At 40.0% G+C, this 20379-nt stretch overlaps 1 protein-coding gene across 1 annotated transcript in view; it reads left to right on the top strand.

Moving 5' to 3' along the window:
• The window catches only part of LOC146608537 (voltage-gated inwardly rectifying potassium channel KCNH7-like), a 73831-nt gene that overhangs the window by 29721 nt on the left and 23731 nt on the right, over nt 1–20379 (top strand). The window contains exons 4-7 of the mRNA XM_085348746.1: nt 12318–12797; nt 13405–13425; nt 14155–14178; nt 14860–15074. Coding sequence (XP_085204872.1) covers nt 12318–12797; nt 13405–13425; nt 14155–14178; nt 14860–15074 — 740 coding nt within the window. The remainder of the gene's footprint in view (nt 1–12317; nt 12798–13404; nt 13426–14154; nt 14179–14859; nt 15075–20379) is intronic.

Raw genomic sequence — 20379 nt, 5'->3', positions numbered from 1 at the left:
CAATTTTATCCATCCATCGAATTTAAATTTAATTCATTTGTCTTTAATATCAGGCTATGTACCACAAACTTTTAAGGTGGTGGTAATTAAACCATTATTTTAAAAAGTCCTTAATCGATCCTTAATTATAGACGGATTTCTAAACTTGCTGTTATTTTTAAAAGTTATTGAAATAGTGGTATTCAAACAGTTAGCTGATCATCTGCAAAGGAATGGTTAGTCTGAGGAGATTCAGTCAGGATTTAGAGTGTATAGCACAGAAATAGCACCACTGAAAGTCAAATGATCTTGAAATTGGACTGGTGTCTGTGCTCATCTAACACGGCTGACCACAGTATTTTACTACAGTGATTAAAATACACTAATGGTAGCAAAAGAACTGCATCGCATATCTTTATACAGGGAGTGCAGAATTATTAGGCAAATGAGTATTTTGTCCACATCATCCTCTTCATGCATGTTGTCTTACTCCAAGCTGTATAGGCTCGAAAGCCTACTACCAATTAAGCATATTAGGTGATGTGCATCTCTGGAATGAGAAGGGGTGTGGTCTAATGACATCAACACCCTATATCAGGTGTGCATAATTATTAGGCAACTTCCTTTCCTTTGGCAAAATGGGTCAAAAGAAGGACTTGACAGGCTCAGAAAAGTCAAAAATAGTGAGATATCTTGCAGAGGGATGCAGCAGTCTCAAAATTGCAAAGCTTCTGAAGCGTGATCATCGAACAATCAAGCGTTTCATTCAAAATAGTCAACAGGGTCGAAAGAAGCGTGTGGAAAAACCAAGGCGCAAAATAACTGCCCATGAACTGAGAAAAGTCAAGCGTGCAGCTGCCAAGATGCCACTTGCCACCAGTTTGGCCATATTTCAGAGCTGCAACATCACTGGAGTGCCCAAAAGCACAAGGTGTGCAATACTCAGAGACATGGCCAAGGTAAGAAAGGCTGAAAGACGACCACCACTGAACAAGACACACAAGCTGAAACGTCAAGACTGGGCCAAGAAATATCTCAAGACTGGTTTTTCTAAGGTTTTATGGACTGATGAAATGAGAGTGAGTCTTGATGGGCCAGATGGATGGGCCCGTGGCTGGATTGGTAAAGGGCAGAGAGCTCCAGTCCGACTCAGACGCCAGCAAGGTGGAGGTGGAGTACTGGTTTGGGCTGGTATCATCAAAGATGAGCTTGTGGGGACTTTTCGGGTTGAGGATGGAGTCAAGCTCAACTCCCAGTCCTACTGCCAGTTTCTGGAAGACACCTTCTTCAAGCAGTGGTACAGGAAGAAGTCTGCATCCTTCAAGAAAACATGATTTTCATGCAGGACAATGCTCCATCACACGCGTCCAAGTACTCCACAGCGTGGCTGGCAAGAAAGGGTATAAAAGAAGAAAAACTAATGACATGGCCTCCTTGTTCACCTGATCTGAACCCCATTGAGAACCTGTGGTCCATCATCAAATGTGAGATTTACAAGGAGGGAAAACAGTACACCTCTCTGAACAGTGTCTGGGAGGCTGTGGTTGCTGCTGCACGCAATGTTGATGATGAAGAGATCAAAACACTGACAGAATCCATGGATGGCAGGTTTTTGAGTGTCCTTGCAAAGAAAGGTGACTATATTGGTCGCTGATTTGTTTTTGTTTTGTTTTTGAATGTCAGAAATGTATATTTGTGAATGTGGAGATGTTATATTGGTTTCACTGGTAAAAATAAATAATTGAAATGGGTATATATTTGTTTTATGTTAAGTTGCCTAATAATTATGCACAATAATAGTCACCTGCACACACAGATATCCCCCTAAAATAGCTAAAACTAAAAACAAACTAAAAACTACTTCCAAAAACATTCAGCTTTGATATTAATGAGTTTTTTGGGTTCATTGAGAACATGGTTGTTGTTCAATAATAAAATTATTCCTCAAAAATACAACTTGCCTAATAATTCTGCACTCCCTGTATGCAAATTTGTAGATGTAAATCTACTAATTTTTAGATGGGACTCTTCTTCACACACAAGTTAGTCACGGAGTTCCTCAAGGTTAAATGCTGGGACCAATACTTTTTAAAATTATTAGAAAAAACTGCATTCAATTTAATTGCTCTGCAGATATCCAGCTGTACTTATCCAGGAAGCCAAATGATACAAGTCAACTACACTCCAGGCATGTCACAGACAAAAGCCTGGATGAGCTCTGATTTCCTACTTCTAAATTCAGATAGTCACTAAATCAGACAACCTCCGTTTTAACCAGATAATTACTTTAAAGTGCATTACGTTGGCCTGCAGTAACACTGTGAAGGATCTTGTGGTATATTTTATGTCCTTCAGTATGCGCATTAAACAAATATGTAGGACTGTCTTTATTCATTTCCGCAGTATTGCTGAAATTAGAAACATCCTGTTTCAGATTGATGCTAAAAAGCTAATATCAGGTCCCTCTAAAAGCTCTCTGAAAAGCTTTCAGTTGATCCAGAATACTGCAGTGAGCGTACTAACTGGGACTAAAAAGAGAGACTATATTTCTCCCATATTAGCTTCTTTCCGTTGACTCCCTGTTAAATTTAGAATCTAAGCATGTTTTAAAGATGTCATAGTGTCTTATTATCCTAACAGAGCGCTTCTCTGTCAGACTGCTGGCTTGTAGTACTTGTACTTGTAGTGCTTAGAGCTTGTAAAAGTAGAATAGGAGGCATACTCTTCAGCTATCAGGCCCCTCTACTAAGGAATCAGCTCCTATTTGGGAGACAGATACTCTCTCTACTTTTAAGATGACTCAATTTAGCACAAATGCGTTGTGTCAGAAGAAATTTTGCCTGTTTCTTGATGTTATCAGCTACCAGTTTAAATTGTATGTCATGCAGAGTGGAGTGTGAGAACCCAAATACCAGATGCAAAGACAGTCAGACTGAAATAAACAAAAAGTGAGCAACTTGTTGAAAGCTAATGACACATTTGAATAAAAATGAAAAGTAAAGTACAAAGAAAATGGCAACTACTTGAAACCTAAACTTGAAAACACACTAAGGCTAGGAAACAACAGAGCTGGGGAACAGTGGGAAGGATGAACAGCAGGGCATGGAGAACAGACTCAAGAACACTGCATGAACACATTATTCAAAATATTTTTATTGAGTATTTGTGGATGTAGTTTACAAAGAAAAAAAGAAGACGAACAAAAACACAAACTGTTTACAATGAGCACAAACACATTAGACCAATCAGGGACCAAATAGAATATTTAAATAACTAGAAAGTTAAAAAGCTCAGACACAGACGCAGAACCAAAACACTGTAATCATCTTAGTTATACTTTTATTTGGCTACTTCAGCATTTTTACACTTGATTCCCTGATTGTCTATTTATTTCTCTGTACAGGCTATATTCTTCTTTATGTATTTCTTTGTCATTCCCTTTTCAGGTGCACTTATTTCTGTTTTTCCAGACATGTTAAGCTAATCTTTGCATGTACTCTTGACTACTGCAAAAACACCTCTGGGGTACTTTTATCCCCATATTGACTGCTACATTTTCACTTTCTTTTTTTTTTTAAAATCTTGCAACTGTACTAGCAGCAGTAATCACGAGGGCAGCTGCTGAAATTCCCAGCTAGATGGCTCCTTTGGCATGTTGACACAAGCGTTTAGCAGACACTTATGTGTTAGCCTGCTATCATTTCAAAGGTCTGGACCAATTATAGCTCAGGATGGCCTGATGAACTACTCGAGCAGTGCTGTGGGTCCCTCGGTTTCCCAGAGCTGTCGGTGTAATAGTGGATAATGTCGTTCCCCAGCTGTGCTCTTGAACGTGTTCTTGATGCCTTGTCTTTTTTTAAAGTTTTTCACTTTCCCCATTTTCTGTCTGTGACATATAAAGCAGCATCGTGAAGACCAAAGGTCACCTCAGATTAGTGTAATTGAACGAGGACTCGAACAGACTGCCTTGCTTCATGTGGCGTGTGAATGCATGTTCTTTACATACAGTTTATATACATGTTTATGTATGATACTATGACAGTGTGCATGCTTAGGCTATAGTCAAGCTTTTGTGTGCGTGTGTGTATGACAGGGGGCCATGTTTGGCTGTTGTGCATGTGACTGATAAGGCCCTCGTATTTCACTTTTCTTTTTTTTTCTTTTTTTTTTGTCCTGTTTGGATCTTTAGCCATCAGAATTGTTGTCTTAAGGCCAAGAAAGATGCCAAGCGGATTTATTTTACCAAGTGGATCATCATGGCCTTGCCATATTGGTCCATTTGATTGACCTTTATTATAATTATGTATTTATTTTATTTTCGGTTGCTACAAACGGGACAGACATGACTGGGGGATAGGACAGGGAGAAAGAATGAAAGAAAGAGAGGGAGAGAAAGAAAAACAGAGGGGACAAGAGACGGTGAGAAAGGGGGGAAGAAAGAAAGAAAAACAAACAAAACACCTGGATCACCTGGAAAGCAAACAAAAAAAGAGCAACATAATAAATACAGCACCAAGCGGACCACCTGCTTATCTGCAGTAGCAGGGAGGCCCCGCATCCCAGATCCCAATCTGACAGCCAGCACCTCCTCCCAGCCCCCCAGTTGCGAGGAGGTGCTGGCCGTCAGATTGGGATCTAACAGGCTAACAGAACCGGGGTGAGTGAAGACCCCAAACCTCCCTACGCCCGCTCATATGTAGTGTTGCTGTGTGCTGTTCTAAAGTGCATTGAAAACACCTGCCCACAGCTCCGGCGACACAACAGCCAGAACCCAAGCCCCCAAGGCCCAGCCAGCACCCCCAGACCCCCAAGCCTCCACACCCGTCCCGGACCCACCCAGGGGCAGCCAGGCTACCAGGCCAGTAACCAACGTCCGCCAGCACAGACCCTCCCCCATCTCCGGTGTACGCAGCCACAAGGAAAACACCATCTAAGAGCCACCAGAGCCCCTAACCAGGTCATGGCCACATCCCCCGGGTTAGGCCCTCCAGGGAAAACGTCCCCAGGGACTCCCCAGACGCCCTAAGGCCGTCCCTACCCCCATATCAACCACAATAGCGAAGGCAGGACCAAACCATGACCCCCCACCCCCACTTAGAAAAGTATTTCACTTTTCTAAGGCCCAGTCTGAACACTATAGCAGTTCTCCCAGCTCTGTTTCCAGTCTGAATATCTAAGTGAGTGCCTCCACAGATATAGTTCAGATTTGCTTATAGGGTCAAGGCCCGATGCTGGATAGGTTTCTTTGTGCTTCGTTTATTTATCCATTTAACTCTAGAAACTCTAGAAACCTGTGTCATGTTCACAAATTATGAATAATTTTGTCAGAATTTTTCATGAAAAAACTGCTAAATATGTAATTTAAGACTGTGAGACAGACAGTGTTACTATTCTAATTAATAGCCTTACACTGCTTGTTACTGAGGAGATGATGCATGCATTGCGTTATCTAGACTCTATCTGAGGAATGCATTAGGCACTGCTTATCAATTGCCCTCTGTCAACCAGTGATGAGTCATACATTCTGCAACCGACTTGGATTGCTTTGATGCAGCAGAGAAGAGCCACTAACAGATTCACAAAATTCACACAGAAATGTGCGCAAAATGGTTCATTTCACTATGCTGTGTATTGTGTTTCTTATGAATTCATAAGTATTGTTGCAATAGTAGGGAATTCCTCCAGCACTGAGCATCACTTGGAAGATGAGAAGCAGAATAGTTGAAAATGTTGTCAGTATATTGAGAGCTGACACTATTAAAACCAGAACAAAATATGTGATCACTACAAATTTGACAGATGCAGTTCAAATTAAGTCTGCTGTGTGTGACAAATCTAAAAACTTATCCAGGTCAAATAAGCATATGTGTGCCTAAAAGTTTGTGTTCTTTACATCATCACTGGAGCTTCTTGTACTTTTGAACCAGAGGCCTATTTTATAAAATAATCAGTAGGTTCCAAGAGCAGATATCAAAATTAGAGAATGGTTAATAATTTGTAATTTTTGTCTTATGGGTGACTGTAAATGTCACATAGATAAAAGCTTTAAAAAATAACAAACAGATACTGTATTTAATTCCAAAATCAAGATTAAAGGTGTTTCATTTTCACATGAGTGCAGGTGGTGAAGACATGCAGGGCGATTTGGAGAAGGTAGTGTGTGGATTTGGTGTGCCAGGTGCTCTTCACTGCAGTGTACAAAAAGTCATTTGTTGTAACCCTGACAACCAAAACTATTATATTCATCTTCACTGAACCTGCGTAGAACTTTGTAAGTTATAAGGGGAAGCAAGGCCTCACACAGTTTTGTTGTCTTTTAAGACTGTTGGTACCTTCATTCCTATAATGTGAGATTGTCTGCTTGTGATATATTAGAACAATAAAGTAGCTCTAAAATTGTCTCACCTCTTATCTTACTTTGCCCAGGCCTATATCAGTTCTTCTTCTAAATATTCTGTCTATGCTAGGCATCTCAAGTTAGAAAAATGATGCTGCTGAAAGGTTACAATGGTTTCTGCTTGTCTCCTTACTATCTCTACATTAGACACCAGATTTTCACGTTGGACACTATTTATTTTGAGCTCTCCACTACAGCTCAGCATCTAATCTAACCACATGATGTGTTTATAACTGTAGAACAACAGGAGGTTCAGAATAGGTTTCAGGAAAAAACGAGCAAGGAATTGCAGATTTAGTGGATTGATGGCGCTATGTGTTGTCTTTAGCATTTAGTCGCACTATAGTTTTCTGTAACCAACCACACTGGCTTATGTGCATTGGGGAATGTGGTGATGAGCCTAGGAAGTGAAGAGCAGCTGGGGGAAATTATTTATGAGCTATCTTTTTCCTCAGGAGGAAAGATTCATCAAATTCCTGTTGGGGAAATGGCTTTTCAGTTTATTCAGGATTAGCCTTCAGGGCTACTAAGACTCTGTCTTAGTCTTTCTTTCTTTGCTTTCAGTGTTTCCCTCTTTACTTGTTTTTCTACCCTTGTCCACGCAGTTTAAGTAATTCGTGTACTTTATATCTGTAGCCAATTTAGAGTGACCAGTGAATATAACATATGTCTTTGGACTGCGGGAGGAACCCTGAGTACCCAGCAGGAGCCCACCCAAGGGGAACTTTCTTTCTGTGAGGTTTTATACTGATCACTGACTTCTATAGTGTTTCTATTTCAAATTCAGCCAGGGACCTTTACTGATTATCACTCTGGTATATTTTCACACGCCGATGGCAACTGCCTGACTTAAAAAATAAATAAAATAAAGCTCTTGACTATCAACTCAGGCTAATTTCCTCTGTAATAAATAAGCAGAGAGCAAAGTTGGGACCCAGCAGAAATACAAATGTTATCCTTTAGAGCAGGGGTCAGCAACCTTTAACACCCAAAGAGCCATTTGGACCCGGTTTCCACACAAAAGAAAACTCTGGGAGCCGCAAATACTTTTTGACATCTAAAATGAAGATAACACTGTATATATTGTTTATATTGGCGAGTATAGGGCTTTGGAGTTGACGTCACGCCGCAATGCATTGTGGGAGCGCGGCGCCATTTTCGGGGTCTACAAATCAAAACAAACACACTGTTGTTGTGTTGGAACGACGACTACAAGAAAGATGCTTCCGCGATTGTGACGCTTATTTTGAGCGACGAAAAATAATAAAATTTGATTTTATTTTTATATTTCAATGTCACAATAATCTTCCAATTTAGAACTACAAGTTTAAAAAGAACGAATACAAAAAATACACTTCAGCTAAATACTTGTAATATATTTTCCCAAACCACGCGGAGCTGCAGTATAAGGACTAAAGAGCCACATGCGGCTCCGCAGGTTGCCGACCCCTGCTCTAGAGCATGTGAGTAATACTAGGGCTGTGCTGGAAGTCTAGGAAAACAACTCTTAAGGTGAAAGAAATCTGCTTTCAAATCACTTAGCAAACACATTAACTGCTGTACAACTCTCTTTTTTATGTAATGTCAGCAAAAGCTCAAGAACAAAAGACAGAGACAAAAAGACACACCATCGTTTTTGTCCTGCGTTTACCACAGCATGGAGGGTTGTTGTTCTCTTTCTGCTTCTAACGTAATCTCTGAATGATGCTCACATTACATCAAGATGTTTCACTCCCCAACATGGGGATCTGAGGACCCAATTAATATTCAGTGCAAATATTACTATCTGGTATCATAGCAACAAGGGCCACTGTACTGGTTGTGTAAAGCTGCCAGTGAGATTTTGCAGGGAGGGAACGGGAGGGGTAAAGAGGGAAGAGACGCATACAGTACATGCAGTAACAGCAGTCACAAAAAGGGCAACATATCCATGAAACGTTTGGCTCTTTCAGTGCCACAATTAAATGTACATGCAATTTTCTCACCACACGCTGACTGTGTGACTGAATTACGAACTAATTTAAGGAGCTGTGGCATACATTGTCCACTTATCCTCCATGCACAATAATTGGAGGCAAGTAATATTGTTCATTATTTTCATAACGTGTCACTTTTAGCAGTCAATGTTGGCCCTTAAAATTGTGAAATGCTTCACAATTAATTGTCTAACATGTTAGTATTGTAATATTACAGTGGTGTGATTAGAAAAATAGAACTGAGCTCTCACGAAACAGACTTTTGTTCACAATCGCTTTTAAAAGACGAGAATGCTGATTCAACCTGTTTTCATCCTGATGAATATGAACGGTATCCCAGATTGGAGTTTCCAATCTGAATCTCAAATGAAATGCCGATGATCACTTCTGGCATCAGCATCTGGCTCCAGACTTAATTTAAACACACCACATTGACCCAAACAGACATTGGCATTGTGTCTAAAGTTAGTTTTTCTCTCTCCTCCCTGTCAGTCTCACCCCAGTAGAAGAAGCAGTGAGGTAGATAAAGCGACGGGCTGCTCCCTGCTAACACTCAAACATTAATTCTACTTTTCTGAATACATCCTTACCTTTTCCGCTATTTGCATATGTCGGTATGTTGTATACAATGTAGCTGTCTGCAGAAAATATACAAAGGAGACATGATAATGTGATGTGTTTACTGATTTTCACTGTGTCACCATGGCAGTAAGACTAAAGGCTGAGAGAGTATTGTTATATGCATAGCATATGTTCAGGTGACTTTGCAGTGCATACAGTATGTGAAAACCTGTAAGTCTGAGCATGTCTTATGGTGTTTGCATATAGTGTACAACCCAAGTAAATGTGTGTGTGAATGGTGTGTGTCTTTGGGGTGGGGAGCGTTACAGTAAACTTATATTGTTATACTATCATCCCTCAGAACTGCCGTATGTTTCAATATGGTCAGAAATATGACTTTTTACTATCTCTCCAGAAGCTATCAGTCACTCATTAAAGAACTCTCTGTAATCTCCTATAAGACTGACTCTTCTACACATTAGGGCTGAACGATATATCGCATTTGCGATAATATCGCGACATGATCAAGTGCAATTTTCTAACCGCAAAGGCTGCGATTATACTCTGGACATGTCCAAATTCATGGGCTGCATCCTCCTGAGGCCGCATTTGTAGACCGATTACGTCACAGCGACGCGCCAAAGGCTGTCCAAATTACTACCATATCCCAGAATTCATAGCGCGGCCCAGCCAAACTCCAGTTTCCAACAATGGCGGCCGCTACTAAGTTTTAAAATTACTCATACTAATCTTTCTGGGTCACAAAATAAACTTTTAAAATATTTTCAGGCGAGAAAGTAGTTGTGTAAACATCAAATATCTGCTCGGTTTATCAAGATATCCCATATTTGCAAAAGTGCTTCGACGTTTTCAGAGGCGTCTGCTACCCACCAGCTCGACAGCTAGCCGGGAGCTCGAGGGTTACTGATGCGGCCGAGAACAGCACAACTCCCGGCACATCATTTTCAGATCACCGCGGAGTTTCGCTGCTCGGGTTAAACGTAATATATAAGTCACTTAGACAACCTAAAAATGTTATTGTTGGGCTTTTTTCAGTGTTTTGTTTGTTCATGAGTAAATCGGTTTGGCTGAGATTAAAGTTATTAGATTAGATAAAATAAAACTTTATTAATCCCCCGGGTGGGTTCCTCCTTGGTTTTCACACAGCTGACTAAACGTCAAACAGAAAACTTATTAAACAGAAGTATGAGACAGTCGAGAATTTACGCCAGTGTCTGGTTATATTTTAGATAGCAAGAAGCAGACGGCCGAGTTTATTAAACTCCACCGAAACAGCGGTGACGCTAATCAGAACTAGCCTTCTGATTCAGAAGGCTAGACTGTCCAATTTCACGCCTTTAAATTTTAAAGGCGTGTTTGTGTGTGTGTTTATACAATTGCTATTATGTTTGCACTTTATGTGTAATGTTACTGACTGCAGAGATCAGTAAGATGTGTGTATTTTTTATTTATTAGTTTTATTTATTTAATATTATTTTTTAATTGAATGACTGTCTAGTAGTTCACAGATGTCGAAAAACTGAGTGTGGTAAAGCCACTGATTTTGTTTATGTATATTTCTGCAATCTGCACATTGTACTGACTTTCATTTTAATGTTTACACCAGGGTTCCTTGTCAGCACTTTATGCTCAGATGTTTGTAAGCTAAAAATAAACTATTGTGTATGTTCAAATATACTGTTGTGATTGAAGAAGTTAAATAAAAATGTCAGTCATCAATTCATGCATCACCTCATGTCATCATAACAGAGGTCTGTCTTCCAGGAAAGAACAGTTTAAAATTAATGTAATATAGTATTGGCCATACTATATGATGTATTGCTTGTCTTTGTTTAATAATACAGAAGACAAAGACCTTAAAAAATAATCGCATATCGCATCGCAATCGCAATATTGGGGCAAAAAATCGCAATTAGATTATTTTCCATAATCGTTCAGCCCTACTACACATCACACTATAGTATTTCCACAAATGTCCTCCCTTATGAATAATTGAAGGAAACTGAAGCCTGAACTTGTGCCTGAGGCAGAGCAAGCACTTGTGTTGATCTGCCAGGGTCTTTTTAAGAAAGCTGTGTTGGTAGGCTTTTCAGTGATGCTGGCAAACAAATATGAGGTATCACCAGGGATGCTGAAGAATGTAAGCACGTTTTCTTATAAACACACCGTAAAAACACGCCGCAAGGTCACAGGGGGTTGTGTCTCTCAGGGTTCATTAAAATCCACTGTATTCTCTGTTTTTATGCTATTTGGGTGTGACTACAGTCAAATAGTCTTCACACTAATTGAGTGGATCAGTTACATTAAATGTGATATCAATTGTCCTCAGGCGTTCCCTGCTTGACAGAAACAAATCTATGCAAGAATATTTTGTTCCAATCCATTAATAGAAGCTAAAGGTTAGAGATAAAATTTGCAACAATACTCATATTTTCTGGGCTATTTTTGTCACTCCCTGAAGAAAAACTCAAATTACTTTACTTTTTTAAAAGTTTTTTTACTTTACCTTTGATCAGGTGGATAATAGATATGATTGAATGGGCAGTCCCCATTCTGTCCATAGCTAGACTGGGTTTACCTCTTGCTCAGTAATAAGAAAATGAAATCCCACAACGTGCTTACACCTTGAACACATCTCTTTTTTTTCTATGATGCGTTCATGGTGTAGATGTAAATAAAGTTTTTGTCATGGCGCTCAGCATCACGATTAAATTGAGTAAGGTTTTTTAAGTGTCAAGTAATTTCAAATGGATTTTTTCAACAGATTTAATAAATATCTACACATTTGTACATTTGGCTGGCAGAAACAAATTGTTTCTGTGCAGCATCTCACAAATAGTGTCTGCAAGCTAAATGTACAGTTGTTGTAAATATACAACACTGAAAGATGAGTGCAGATGTATGAAAGAGAGGAGCGGGGAAGCAGATGAGAGATTATTTTTAAAGGTGAGGATTACTCAGCAAGTGAAATTTGATATGCTGGAAATTTAAATCTTATTTCACTCACTGGGCCCACGTTCCCATTTGAGGTTTGACAGTGTTTTAGTAGATAAAGGTGAATGGCTTGGACATTAATTGAGCTGCGGTTTTGGAGAAGGCTTCGAAGGGGATTGGGGTATACCAGTTTTGTGTTTCAGAATAAAAGTCTTACCCTCTTTAGGGTCTTTTACTTCAATATAAAGAATCTTGAGGCAACTGTTGTTGTGATTTGGCGCTGTATAAAAACATGTGCTAATCAGAATTGAGACGCTTTGTCAGTGTTGTTATTCATATTCTTATTATAAAAAAATATTATCTTGGTGGCATAAGTGTGGAACAATATAGGAGAAACAGAGGCAGTGCGACCACTTGTTCTTATTGATTTTTCTCTTGTTTTCTGTCAGGGAAAGGGAGATTCTTTCGTTTCCGTCTCCCAGCCTTACCTCTCCTGGGAATCAGCAAGCAGTCCCTGCCCCAGGAAGACCCTGATGCCGTCATGGTAGACTCTCCTCGCTACAGTGACGGCTCAGTAGCAACACGCGACTACCAACTTCCCACCACTCGAGAGAGCTGCAGTCCCTCTTACGCCAATGACACCCGTGCCCTCATCGGCCCCAGCCACTGCTCAACCCCTGTGTCTGAGCCTTTGGACCACTCGTCGCCTAAAGGCCCCTGGGACCGGATGTACCCGGACCAGGCCGTTGCCCAGACAAAAAACCAGAGCCAAGAGGACACGCTTATTGCAGCTCCATCAATCCCAGGCCTTACTCCAACTGCCTCCAGAGAGAGTATGTGCAGTATTCGCAGGGCCTCTTCTGTACATGACATGGAAGGCTTTGGGTCCAACTCTAAGATGGTGTTCAGGGACCGGCATGCCAGTGAAGGTAAGAGTGTCCTTTTATACATTTTCAGATATGCATCAACAGTTGCTGAACTGTATATATGGTATTACTTAATAATCACTTTGTATTTATTTTAAATGCTTTAAACTGGTAAACAAAGTTTACATTAGTTTACATTAAACTGCAAAGTGCACAGCACTGGTTGATGATGTCTTGTTTATTGATTTGTTGAATTGATGTGATATAAGAAAGAAACAAATGTAATTGATATTTTATTTACAGATCTAATCAATTACTAAGACTGTCGTCCTAAAATATCAGCTATGTGGGGTTCTAGTGAATCCTCAGTAGATGGTCACATCTATAATCTGTGGTATTGATCTTCCACCTTTTGGTCCTCATTTGGTTGAGGGTAGGAGTGACCCATACTGGTCCTGTTTCCTGCAGCTCAATCAGTCTCCTCCAATTGCCTCTAATTCCTATTTAGATACATTTAATACATCTACTTCCCTGTAATGCATTGTTCACAGGGACATTAGCGGGTCGTTAACGGCAACCCCCATTTATCATCATAGACACCCACAAATTCTTCTCTCACCTCCACTCCCCCTTTTCTGTCTTCTCCCCCACTCTGTTGCCACCTTCACAGATAATGGTCGCAATATCAAAGGTAACTAACAGCAACCTGCTGCATTTTCAGATCGTGAATAGCAGCATGTCTAATGATACACGTGTACATGTCAAAGCCTGCTTGTTGCATGAGTTTTCCCACAAAAGGTTCATGTTGTATGCAAATGCCTCAGCAGATGACTGTGTTTGTAAGTTCTTTGGCCTCGAAAGACACTAAATGACTACACGACCTGCCTAAACCTAGCCAGCCTCTGTAAGTGCTCACTAAAAAGAAAACACAGTAACCTCTGCACATGCTTGCATGGAAGCAGCACATTAAACTTCTCTCCTGCTTGTTGTTCATTGAAGAGGATAAATTAATGCTTAAGAAATGATGCCTCCTACTGTCTTTAACCTTTGCTTTCTTGTGTGCAAGCTCTGGATCTTGTCTTTGTGAATGGAAAGAAACCTGACTGTTTACATGCTTAATTGAACTGTTGCAGTGCTATGTTGAATGCATAGTACAGTACATATTCAACCAGGTTCTTTAAAAGTCATATGCTCTTTGTAATCAAATGGAATACACATTAATAGCAACATTAGCATCATAGTCTGCCCTTTTTAATCCTCTAAAGGTTTACTGATAGAGCCCCTGTCAAGCTCTATTTACTAGTAATGCCACATTATTGATATGCTTGTACCCGAGACTACTGACCCAACGTCCCAAACACCTTTCCATAATCCCACTTTCTCCTTTACCTCCTATTTCTTCTCTCTCCTGGTTGGCTAGTATCTCGCTCCTGGATGGCTGGGGGTATGGCTTCAGCTTTTTTCTTTTCAGTTGTTTTTTTATGACGGCTTTGATGTATCCTGACTGTGGCATGTATTGAAGCTGCGCATGCACTCTTTCATCCTCAACTGTCTGTTTCTCTGTCCTTGACTCTCAATCACTGTGCTTTGTGGGGTGGGCAGTGTATCCTTCCTCTGCTGGTTCACGCAGCTGAATTAGCAAACTTCTTGTTTTCACTTTTCTCACTCTCATTGGGCCACATGTCAGTTTGTTTAGCGCTATCGCACAGTTCCGTTTTTAATATGATTGTGTTCTACATACAAAGTGTTCACTGATCATACTACATAATTTTATCTATACAGTGAGTTCACTGCACTAGATTTGGCAAACTATGGGAACTTGCACTCTCTGATTGCACATTAAATCATTCTGTTTATTCACCAACAGTGTTGTTCATTATGTTTTAATGAGAGGCTCTGAAAGGCTGTACAGTTTATATTTCAGCATCTTTTGTATTCTCGGTATTGTGTTGTGGTTGAAGTCACTCCAAAACTAGGAATCACTCCATGCTCACTACCCATGTCGCAACTACTTCCAAATAAACACTACTGACAGTGCATAACAGATCAACAAGAGCCCAGCTATAAAACAAGATACGGCATCTTCTAATAATAACACCCACCCTCTGCCGTGCTCTTTTTTCAGGACCACTCAGCCAAATCAAATCAAGCCTGCTTGGCTCAACTTCCGACTCCAACCTCAACAAGTACTCCACCATCAACAAGATTCCCCTGATCACGCTCAACTTCTCAGAGGCAAACAATGATAAGAAGTGCCCCTCCCCTCCATCCTCTGAGAAAACTATCATCGCCCCAAAAGTCAAAGATCGCACTCACAATGTCACAGACAAAGTCACACAGGTAAGGACGTGAGCCAGTTTCAAGTTTGTGAATGGGGAGAAAAATTGAGGGCCTGTAATTTAGAATTACAGGCATAAAATGATCTGTTGGATCCTTAAAATAACAATAATACTACCCGTGAGACCTGCAAACGCAACAAAAATGTTTTCATTGGATTTACATCCTGTCAGCCTCATTTTCTTCACTTGTGCCTTGTGAGTTTCTATTCTTTCTATTTATTTATAGTCCTGTATTCCTATTGATAGTTGACAGTCTGTCTGATTACGTATGTTCTCTGGCTGTGTTCATCCCCTTGCCTTTGATGCCAGTGCTTTTCCACTGTGTGGTTTTCATATATTGCTCAGGCCAGTTTTAGTTTTTGGATTACCTTGTTCCTTTGGAATTATCCAACCTCAGTTAAACAGTGCTTGCTGTGTGTTTGGTCATCTGAGGACTCATGAATTTGGGTCTTCAAACTGTTATGGACAGTGCGAAGGGAATAAAACATACTACATCACTGTTTTCATTCTTGAAGAAACAAGTAGTAATTTCAAGGTTTTTGCCTACATAAAATAAAAACAAATGTATCACCCAAACAAACAGAGGCAGCACTGCAATAAGAATAACAACATAAATAGGACTACTCAAAAAATCAGGAATAGACTGAAATGTCTTGGGCCCTTAGTCTGTATTTATTTGTAATGATTTTAATAATAAAGTCTGTGCAGACTGGAGAACAGTGAGATATTAGAATTCTAATATAATGTTCATCATATTATCATTTATGATCATCACAAATCAGACTTGGACAGATTGAGCACTTTATCAGCAGATTGCATGCACACTCCCAAATGCCCTCAGTCAGCATCAGGATGATTAACTGAAATTCAAGGGATCTGATACGTAAAGCATTGGAGGTGTCTATAGCCAAGTGTTCTCTTACAGCTGTCAGACAGCATCCAGAGCTCAGGCTATATTTCTAGAGTTACGAACAGTGTAAGAGGTCATTCTCACCTTTCCTGCCAGGACTGAGAGGCATGGAACTATAAGTTAATGTAGTCCTAGGAGTAGGCCAGTGCTGCTTGAAACTACTGATTAGGTCTCAGTTTTGCATTTTGCCAATTAATGGTGTAACAGATAGAGGACACAGAAACTGACCCCTGTTTGCGCTCAAAGCCAATTTCAGCTGCAGGCCTTACACTGACGCCAGAGGCAGAGGGACCACAGAATGGCACAATGTCCTCTCACACAAGTGCAAAGTAAGAGAGGGCTTAATATGGTTTTAATTGACTTGGGTAACATGTGGTAGAATACAACACCTCAGAAGAGTTGCTGCATGAGAGTGGTGAAAGCATCAAGAAGCTTCATACTTCCTAGAATATAACTGTAAAATATACTTTTCCTATCCTATCACTTTCCTTTACAGCTTAGATTGGTAAGCGGGTTTCTGGACACCTGACTTTGACAACCAAGTGACAGAAGATGTCTTGAAAGCAACTTTGAACTCATCAGAGTTTATTTGAAGTTATAATTAAAGCATCTGAACAGATACACTCTCTGTTGGCCTTGGCCACCTCACAGGTACTGCAGCCAGATGGTGGCTTCACCCAGGAAACTGATCAGCTAAAAAGGAAAGCAGACTTGCACCTCACAGGCTGTTTATTACATTTTGAACTTCTCAGTGCACGTGTGGCTAGGGCTGTGCAATATGACCAAAATCTCATACCCCGATATAAGAATTCTATCGTCCCGATAACGATATAAATCACAAAAATGTAACATTTTCTGTAAATTCTGTGAATCTCGGGCAGCTCGACTTGCGGGAAGTGTTTCCAGCTGCGCGCCATGTAGCTGGAGTCGAGTGTTTCAACCGATGCATGAAAGTATACATTTTTAGACACAAGTTGTAAAGGCCGCCGTTTTCTTTGTGAGTATTTATTACACGGCGTGCTGCAGGGAAAAGCCTGTTCTAACGTTTGAGTCTAAGGTTTATTTTTTAGCACCTGGCGGCTCTTTTTTTAATTCTCATCCGTAAATAATCTGCTCTTTCACGTGATCCATTTTTTTTGGAAAAGTCTCAACAGGATCTTGAGCTTTATTGTGAAAGGTCGTTGCAAAAGTTTTGCGAGATCCCGAGTTTACAAAAGTCTGTCTTAATTTTTTTTTCTCCCATGTCCCCAGCGGGGCTCCGTAGTTGTTGCTAACCACAACGCATAAAAACATGCGCTTGTCCGTCAGTAGTGTGGTTATATAAAATATAAGAGAAAGAGAGAACTTTAAGAAATTAATATAGCCACTACAGTGACCATCAAAACGATGAAAAAATATTGCCGTAAACAGTTTATTTTGCAACACCACGAAACAAACGATAGTGTAAAATGAAACGATAGACGTTTTTATATCGTCATCCGATATATATCGTTATATCGAACAGCCCTACGTGTGGCTCATCCCCATATGAGGCTCAAATGACCGCATCTTAGCAGTTTATACTTCTTGCGGTTATCTGAGGTGGAATCTTGAGTCAAATAACGGTCTATGTACTTCTAAATGATATCTCAGTGTGCACTGTGCAGACCAGAAAAACCAGAAGAGGGGAGAGCTAATGTTTATTTGTGCTTGAGACCGAGACACACACAGAATGTGCTTTCCATTAACCAGCAAGAAAGAGTTCATTTGACCAAGTGCACATGGCTACTGTAACCAGGTTAAATAATTAAGATGGGATCATTAATTTAGAAACAGATGTCTACAACACTTTGATCTAGAACTGTCACTCTGACAAATCAACCAACTTTCTCAGGATTACCAGCAGGTTGTGGGATCATGTGAGCGATCGGGCCACAATCGTCCTCGGTACAGCAAGTGTCAGCTTTTCTCAACATTTATACTCCTTCCTAACAGAAATCATTTTACAAGAATGGGAATCTAAGGTGTTATTTCAAAGTCAACAGTAATTAAACTCTGAGTTAAAACCATCACTTTAAGCATCCAGCTTTAATGAAGTGGCAGCTTGATGAATATTAGAGCGCATTCCCTTTGCCTGTCCTTTGGTTTCTGATCGATTTCAAAGGTTATCCCATATCAGAGGGTAAAAGCGTTTAACCCTCCTCCCAGAGGGATGGGGTTTTTAATAACCAATTCAATTATTAATACCACGCCACATTGTGCTATACGTCATCCTTCTGTTCTCCGGTCCTACCTCCCCAGTTACAATGGTTAGAATAGAGGGGTGACAGGGCACCGATAGAGGAGCAATGAAAAATATGATGAATGCCAAAATAAAGTCACTTAAGGCCCTCCCTTCTTGTTTCATTCTCGTGCTCACTCACATACATCACATCATAATTGTATCTTTGCCTTTGTAGTGCATGCAATTTACCTGCACACCCACCCATCAAACCTACCCCCTCTGCCATAATCAGCAGTGAAAATGAAAATTTGTAGCTATTGAAGTGTTGAACACTTAGATGAATAGCTGTACCCCTGCCTGCACCTATAATTACCTCCAAGTCACTGAGACTCTTATCTGAAAAAAGTCCCATGACGCTGCTTTAATATTCATGTTAAAAGCTATTAGGTTCTGTAGTTTATATGGTGACTGCAATAACAGAGATAATTATGTTGACATTCAGGCTTGCCGGAATGGATTATACCTCCAGTCTTGATGATACATTTTGACATTTATGCATGCTCTTATTTTTCTATATGCAGTTGATGCATCGTCATTTTATTTTGGTTTGATATGTTCAGTTTCTGTTCTTATAAACAATATTCTTACAAATAATAATAATAAAAGGTATCACTCCCTCAACTGAAGCTTCAATTTTAAGAGTTTCTGTAAACAGGCACTGGCGAAGTATTTATTTATTGGAAATCATGCCTAAAGTAATGTGCAAGATGTTCTTGTGGATGACAGATAATGGTGAAGTGCATTACATCTGAATCTATATGATGTACAGCTGCATTATTCACACAGCGATAAGTCTTTTCTTTTGAATTTTACTTGACCTAATCTAAAGAAAATATACATTTTGTTAATTCCACGGCTTTACGTATAAGGGCATTATTAAAAAGGTCCTTATCAGGTCTTACAATTTCAGATTAACAATTGATGACTTATTACATGTTGTCTTTATGATATCAAAGCCAAAATAAAATTAAGTACACCCCATGATTCAGTATCTTGTAGAACCACCTTTAGCAGCAGTTACCTGTTTACATCATTACTTTAGTTCAATGAGGTTTGTGGCCATTTGTTTTCCATGTGCTCTGTAACATTGATGTAGGCTTTAACCTTCATTTAAACATATTCCAGTATTCCTTATCTCATCTTATCCTAAATTATCTTTCATAAAATATGGCATGTCATTGCTAGGATGTTATCACTTACAGTCTAATTTCTTGGCACTCTCCCACAGATGTTGGATAATCAGGAGTTTTGTTTTGTTTTTTTCATGTGGGGTTGACAGATCACATGCACCTTCGTCTGTTTTCTTCTGTTTCTCGTAGCCTGTTTGTCTTTTTCATAGCAAATTTGATTTCAAACTTAATTAAAACTAAACTTTTTTAAAACTTGAGCCACAGTGACTTCTTTAGGATAGTGAAGATATTCCTCCTGTCATCAGAGGCTTCTTCAGTTTTAAAACAACTGATGGAGAGTCCCAGGAAATTAACCCTTAACCCTCAGACCAGAGGTGGGCAACTCCAGGCCTCAAGGGCGTCCTGCAGGTTTTAGATATCACCCTGGATCAACACACCTGAATCAAACAACTAGTTCATTACCAGGCCTCTGGAGAACTTCAAGACATGTTGAGGAGGTCATTTAGCCATTTAAATCAGCTGTGCTTGCTCAAGGACACATCTATAACCTCGTGGCCTGGAGTTGCCTACCCCTGCCGTAAACCAACACCTTGGGGGTGGTGCTGAGGGTCAATGACCCACTATTAATCATGCGGGTTATCACATGAACCAAGATGTGAAAAAAGGCGGGGTCATTACCCCCTCCAGAACAAAGGTGTGAAACCGCTAACATTACAAGGCATCACCCGAACCCACCGTCATATGAGCTCTAGAGGTCACCTCGATGGTTTGTCACAGTGGACGTAAATGGCCTCCTTTACTCCAAACCGTCTTTCTTCTCAGTCCAAACTGTGGACATTGTGTACTATAATTTTTAGCACACCGCTTCTTCATTTTAGCTTAATAATTATTCATCTAACTTTATATTTACCTTACTTTAAGAGCTGCTAAGGACAAGTTGATTTTTAATATGTACTGATAGTTATCACCATGACTGTATGCAATTCCACTTACTAGCATGCCC

This window comes from Diplotaxodon limnothrissa, linkage group LG23 (assembly GCF_057381915.1).
Source record: "Diplotaxodon limnothrissa isolate DT_005_m linkage group LG23, D_limnothrissa_male_GT1.1, whole genome shotgun sequence".
Classification (NCBI taxonomy): domain Eukaryota; kingdom Metazoa; phylum Chordata; class Actinopteri; order Cichliformes; family Cichlidae; genus Diplotaxodon; species Diplotaxodon limnothrissa.
The sequence above is the reverse complement of the archived record's forward strand: the minus strand, read 5'-3'. Positions and strand labels throughout refer to the sequence as shown.